At 42.3% G+C, this 6,902-nt stretch overlaps 1 protein-coding gene across 1 annotated transcript; it reads left to right on the top strand.

The window, feature by feature from the left end:
• Window positions 1-376: 376 nt before the first annotated feature.
• LOC109363685 (toll-like receptor 2 type-2) lies at window positions 377-6,896 on the top strand. Its single transcript, XM_010710074.3, has 2 exons — window positions 377-774; window positions 4,193-6,896. Exon 2 carries the CDS (start codon window positions 4,224-4,226, stop codon window positions 6,567-6,569), a length of 2,346 nt encoding a protein of 781 aa, XP_010708376.1. The 5' UTR covers window positions 377-774; window positions 4,193-4,223; the 3' UTR covers window positions 6,570-6,896.
• The last annotated feature ends 6 nt before the right edge of the window (window positions 6,897-6,902 follow it).

Here is a 6,902-nt window from a genome sequence, read left to right as displayed (position 1 = left end):
CTGATTGTGGGCCATAAGCAGGTGTTTCTAATCAGTGGGCTAGATGGCGTTGCAGGCAATTAGTTTGTGATGAAATGTCAAAGTATCGGTGTATGGGCTGAGTGTATTTGAAAAATAAGGAAATTTGCTTATATATGCTTATGTGTCCCTGTGGGCATATTTGTATGTACTCACATATACTTGTGTATGTATGCTTATGTACCCATGCTTCTGTGCGTATGTGTATGAATATGCACATACACGAGATTACATTTTCTGAGGGTGTAGCATGGTGCATACCCTGCTTTCAGTTCTAGTTTCCTGGTGTAATGACTTCTGTAGGGCTGGTCCAAAGTCTGCATTTTTCAGTTCACTCTGTTGGATCAAAATAGCACAAGGGCCAGTCAAATCTGAACTGTTGGCAAGTGACTAGTGAGTCATGTGGTAGCAAACATCGAGCATAGATAAAAGTAACTGGGAGGCTGTGTGCCTAGAGATAAGGAGGGAAATAGGTGGAATTGGCTTTGTGGTATGCTCTTACCATAAGCCCACATTTTATGGACTCACTCATTTAAAGAAGACAAACAGCATTACTTATTTTGTGCCAATCAGATCCTCCACATAGGAATTACCCCACATACATAGCTGAATCTGAGAAGTGAAGTGGGAAGGAAACAGCGACATGAGAGGAAGCTGGGTGAAGAGGTGTCATCAAGAGAGAGAAGAAACATAAAGCAGGATAAGCAGCATGCAGGCACTCGAGATGGAGCACCAGGAAATGGTTTCTGCAAAGAGGTGAGTTTGCAGACTGGAGGTGCAGAGAAAGAGAGAGAGGCTACGATGCCATTGTAAGAAGCGAGGAGGGTGCACTGGACTATCTAACCTCTGCTACCAAGTCTTCCTCCTCAGTGTGGGAGATGCAGGATGCTTGGGTGCTGGGCAGGGGCCACCTCCCAGGGAAGGAATTTCTGGCTGCCAGTAGTGGAGATGGTAGGAGCAGGGCTGCAGGACAGGCAGGTGGTGAGTGGAACACTCCCTGGGAGTACCAGCAGTGATGTCCTTCAGGAAACAGGGATAGAGTAAAGCAGCTCATGAAAAAGAGACAAGCTGGGTCAGGCTGTGTCACTTGTACTCAGTTTCCTCTTGGAAGGATGCCTTGTGTGTGCTTTGTCCCATTCATGTGTTGTCCCATTTGTATGTCACTGCCAACTGCCCAGGGAAGGAGAAATGTGGACATGGGCTCCTTTTATTTTAGGAATCCAACTAGAAAGAGCTCAGTAAGCAATGGTCTCAGGACAGTGGGATCAGCTAGCTCCTTACTTCACTCTCCTATCACACATCGCTTTCCATGCGTATGTGTATGTATATACGCATATATGCTCTTAATGCATAGCTAGAATGTATGTAATACATGCACAACCGAGTGGGAGGCAACAATTTTCCCAGTCTATTTGTGGATTGATCCACACTGCATACTGTAGCGTTTCTAGAATTTAATACCCCTCTTTTAGCTTGATGCCGCTTCCCAAGCTAGAATCAATTTGCATGCTATTTGCATGCACTTACATTTACCTTTAACATCTATTAGCATTTACAGAACCTTGCTCTATTGACACTCATGGTTTTGTTTAAGAATATGTTTGTATACTTTTGTCTAGAAAGGATAACCTTGAATGTGCCTGGGTTACCTTTGTCTGTAAACCAGAAACACTTTGAGAATTTAATTCATTACAACGCCTTGTGGTACAAGTGTTATTTGTGAAAGCTTTCACATATTACATGTATTTCAGCTTCTATGTGGCAATTTATTTTGTATACATCACAAAAGGGAAAAAATGATTCCTTAATAGGGTGGTAAGTGGAGAGCAGAAATGTTTCTGAATGGGTGTGGAGGGGCCAGAAAAGGACCCTAGAAGTCAGGAAGCGATGTTACAAGACAGGAAAAGGGAGAGAATGGCTGAAAATGAATGAGAGTAGGAATGGAGTTTCCAAGAGTGCCCCATGGGACAGTCAAAACAACCTGGAAAAGACACTCAGGGAAGTGACAGTATAGAAAAATTCCTCCTGTACCACCAAACTAGATTTGTTCCTGCCCTCCCTGCCAGTAAGGAGGAGAGTTGTTTGGCTCAGCTTGTGTTTCCAATGTCCAGTTCCCTGTCCAGATCCCTTTTGTTCTGCCAATTTTTAATCTGTATATAACCAACTTTTAGATAGATTTTGATGCTGCCTAGTTGGTTGTGTTTTTTTTAATTATTATCTCTTTTCCTAACTAATGTGCAGCTTGATGCCATGTTAGGCTTGCTATTCATTTTAGTAATCCCACTTGAATGTGTTGCTTATGAAACTGACCTACTGTAGGTTTTTCTCCTATGGCCTTACAGCACTGTGTTATCCATCCAGCTTCACATAATCAAAAAAGCCCCATAAAAAAGCTTCATCTGGACAGCAGGTGAGTGTAACTATAGATTATAACTTTGGATGGGATTCACCTGCCTAAACAGCTAGACAGCTATACAATGGAGCTTCATTTAAGATTATGGTATAATTTTTCTTGGAGGTATTGTATCTTATTATGTGTGTCTACAAGACAAGATGTGAATTGCCCCTAAAAGCTGTTATTTCTCTTCAGTGACCTTGAAGTACATGGTGAATGACCACAGCTTTAAAGTCTGGGGAGATTATTGTCTCCTCCAAGACTGAAATCTCTAAATCAGAAAAAGACAGAGATTAAGGGAAAATAGTACAAGAAGTCAAAATACTTGTCATCTTTTTTAGGTGGAAAGAGATGGAAGGATCTAAAAAATGAACCACATCCTTTCCTCTTCTCTCTGTGTGTCCAAACAACCTCATCTAGTTCTGCCCCTTTTGAGTGATTTTAAGCAACTCTAGCTAAAATAATGCAACTAGAACAGGAGGACTTGTCGGTATGAACTTGCCTGTTTGGATCAGCTACTGTAAAACAAACCAGGGTATGAATTCGAAGTACAGTAGTTCTTCTGCGCAGTGTCTCACAGTGTCTCTGTGGGATGACTGAAGGGGAAAGTACTCCTCTGTGAGTCAATCTAACCTCTGGGAACCCGTTCATTTGTCTCTTTGGAGATGGTTCACTCTTTTGACCCTCAGTAAAGTGCCAACCTCTCAGGCAGGGATTCTGTGACACACTGGGAAACATTATCTCATACTTTAAAAGTGTTCTTTGATCCTTGTCAAGAAAGCATAAACCAAAAAAGGTTTTAAATGCAACATATAATAAGTATTTTTAAGGGAAAACTACCCTCCCTGGCTTTAAGAATTGTTTTATTTAGTTCCTCAAAGAAACATCTCTTTGTTGGAAGTGAGGTCAAGCTGGGTATTTTGGTATGCTCTGCAATACAAAAACAAACCCGTAATCAATATAATGAAAGATATGAATGTGAGGAGAAAGAAAAGTGAGAAAGAATCTACCTAAAACGGTGTGGGTTATCTCAAATCATTTCAATTCAGCTCACAAGGAACTGGCTGTGAGGCTGGAAAGAGAAGTGGATCGATTCCAGCCAACTGATCTGACCTGCAGGAAGCAGCAAGATCCTCTGATCCAAAGCAGAAAAAATTCCTAGCAGAGGGGGAGGATACGTCAATAAAAAGGAAGAGCTAGGAGTAAGCAAATTATAATGGTCAGTTTTACCAGTTTACATTTCAGTAACAAGTATTAGACTGATCGGAACATGACGATGATAGCCTACACAGACATATTCATCTCCCTGCTTCTAGCATGTATATGCCAGGGATAGCCAAAGGCAGAAGAAAGTAATTGAAATATATGCACCATTCTTCTCTGTACCGTCAGAAATGAGATTAGACACATGCTTGAATGAATATTAAATATTTCTAAATGGGATTGGATTTGTAATAATATAGCAGTTATTCAGGTCTCTAGTTAAATTTGAAAAATATGTGCAGCTGTCAATTCATCTGACAGTACTCATTAAAAATGAGAACACGATGGAGAAAAAAAGACTTAATTCAATGTACTTGGCATTTAGCAAATTATTTTGGAATATTTAGGTACAATAAGCTTTTTTTTTTTTAAATAATGTAATTAATCCCTGAAATGCATTAAAAACAAATGTTTTTATAGTGTCTTCAGCAAGACAGAAAAGTAAGAGGGACTGTGTTTTAGCTATATCCAAAGTGTAGCTACTCCAAAAGTAAGTAACCATCTTGTATTTTGTAGGTATTTCAAAGTTTAGGCAAAATAAACAACTATGCGCACTTGGAAAGTGTGGATGATCTACATAGCCTTGGCTGCACACCTCCCTGAAGAACAAGCCCTGAGACAGGCCTGTCTTTCATGTGATGCCACTCAGTCTTGCAACTGCTCTTCCATGGGTTTGGACTTCATTCCCTCGGGGCTCACGGGCAAAATTACGGCGTTAAACCTGGCCCACAACAGGATAAAACTGATCCGGGCACATGATCTGCAGCAGGCTGTGAACCTGAGAGCCCTGCTGCTGCAGTCCAACCAAATCAGCTCCATAGACGAGGACTCGTTTGCCTCCCAGGGGAAACTGGAGCTCTTGGACCTGTCAAATAACAGCCTGGCTCGCTTGTCCCCGGCGTGGTTTGGGCCCCTTTTTTCGCTCCAGCACCTCCGCATTCAAGGCAATTCCTACAGCGACCTGGGAGAAAGTTCCCCCTTTTCCAGCCTGAGAAACTTGAACTCCCTCCACCTGGGCAATCCACAGTTCTCCGTCATCAGGCAAGGAAACTTTGAGGGCATTACATTTCTCAGCACGCTGAAGATCGACGGAGGCAATCTCAGTCAGTATGAACCTGGAAGTCTGAAATCGATTAGGAAGATAAATCACATGATCATAAGCGTAAGAAGGATTGATGTATTCTCAGCAGTCATCAGGGACCTTCTGCACTCTGCCATTTGGTTAGATGTAAGAAAACTAGCATTCAGTGCTCCTGAAAAAATACAATTTTTGAGAATTATGTCTTCCTCTTTCACAAAGAAAATATCTTTAAAACAGTGCTTATTTACAGATGCTACTGTACCTGGAATTGTCAGCATTTTAGAAGGCATGCCAAAATTAATGGAAGTGGAAATGAAAGACTGTACACTCTTGGGCACTGGACTGTGGTATACACAAATTCATGCAAAGCAGTCACAATCTCTGAGGGTTCTGACAATAAAAAATTTATCTATAGAAAAATTTTATTTGTTTACAGATCTTCAGTCGGTACTAGATCTACTATCTCTTTTTAGGAAAGTCACAGTTGAAAATACCAAGGTGTTTCTGGTACCATGCAAACTTTCACAACAACTTCTCTCATTGGAGTATCTTGACCTTAGTGCAAATTTACTTGGAGATCAGAGTTTGGAGCATTCAGCCTGTCAGGGTGCATGGCCATCATTACAAACTCTAAATCTAAGTCAGAACTCACTGAGTGACTTAAAAATGACAGGTAAAAGCTTGTTTCATCTAAGAAAGCTAAATCTTTTAGACATCAGTGAAAATAATTTTGGTGAGATTCCAGATGTGTGTGAATGGCCTGAAAACCTGAAATACCTGAATCTCTCCAGCACTCAAATTCCCAAATTAACACGTTGCATTCCCTCAACTCTTGAAGTGCTGGACGTTAGTGCTAACAACCTGCAGGATTTTGGTCTGGAACTGCCACTTCTCAAGGAGCTGTACCTGACAAAAAACCATCTGAAGACCTTGCCCGAAGCTGCAGCCATTCCTAACTTAGTGGCCATGTCGATCAGCAGAAACAATCTCAACAGCTTCTCCAAGAAAGAGTTTGCGTCCTTCAAGCAAATGGAGCTGCTGGATGCTAGCGCCAATAACTTTATTTGCTCCTGCGAATTCCTCTCCTTCATTCAGCATGAGGCAGGGATAACCCAGGTGCTTGTGGGGTGGCCAGAAAGCTACATCTGCGACTCTCCGCTGGCGGTGCGAGGGGCACAGGTTGGGAGCGTGAGTCTGTCGCTGATGGAGTGCCACCGGTCCTTCCTAGTGTCTTTGATCTGCATTCTGATGTTCCTGTTCATCCTCGTCCTGGTGGTCATTGGGTACAAGTACCATGCGGTCTGGTACATGAGAATGACCTGGGCATGGCTCCAAGCCAAGCGGAAGCCCAAGCGAGCCCCCACGAAAGACATCTGCTACGACGCTTTTGTCTCCTACAGTGAGAACGACTCCAACTGGGTGGAAAACATCATGGTGCAGCAGCTGGAGCAGGCGTGTCCACCCTTTAGGCTATGCCTCCATAAGCGGGACTTTGTGCCCGGGAAGTGGATTGTGGACAACATCATCGACTCCATTGAGAAGAGCCACAAGACGCTCTTTGTGCTATCAGAGCACTTTGTGCAGAGCGAGTGGTGCAAGTACGAGCTGGATTTCTCGCACTTTCGCCTCTTTGACGAGAACAACGATGCAGCGATCCTCATCCTGCTGGAGCCCATTCAGAGCCAGGCGATCCCCAAGAGGTTCTGCAAACTGCGGAAGATAATGAACACCAAGACCTACCTGGAGTGGCCTCCTGATGAAGAGCAACAGCAGATGTTTTGGGAGAACTTGAAAGCAGCTCTAAAATCCTAGATAGGATCATTAAAAACTGAGTCTCTAGCCATCCTCTACTGGATTTATTTCCATTGCCTTTTTGTCCCTTTATCTAGCTGAATCTATCCAACAGAGATCTGAGCTACTGTAATTGCTGTTACTTGCTTTGAAATTATACTATTCTTGTCTCCGTGATCATGATCTTTTCTAAGCATTTTAATCAGCAGTCTTACGAAAAGCAGTTTTGTTTAAAGATTTGCTGTTGAAAAGTTTTTTAGATACACAACTGTATATTTTATCTATTTTATATAGCTTTATCTTTGCAAAAGCTTTACACGAGAGCCTGCTTAGCCTAGGTTTAACCACTTCCAA

This window comes from Meleagris gallopavo, chromosome 4, assembly GCF_000146605.3.
Source record: "Meleagris gallopavo isolate NT-WF06-2002-E0010 breed Aviagen turkey brand Nicholas breeding stock chromosome 4, Turkey_5.1, whole genome shotgun sequence".
In the NCBI taxonomy this organism is placed as follows: Eukaryota; Metazoa; Chordata; class Aves; order Galliformes; family Phasianidae; genus Meleagris; species Meleagris gallopavo.
This window is presented reverse-complemented; position numbering and strand designations above follow the sequence as displayed.

What these genes read in the sequence shown, in the direction of transcription:
- LOC109363685 (XM_010710074.3), top strand. Translation starts at nt 4,224, where the DNA reads ATGCGCACTTGGAAAGTGTGGATGATCTACATAGCCTTGGCTGCACAC.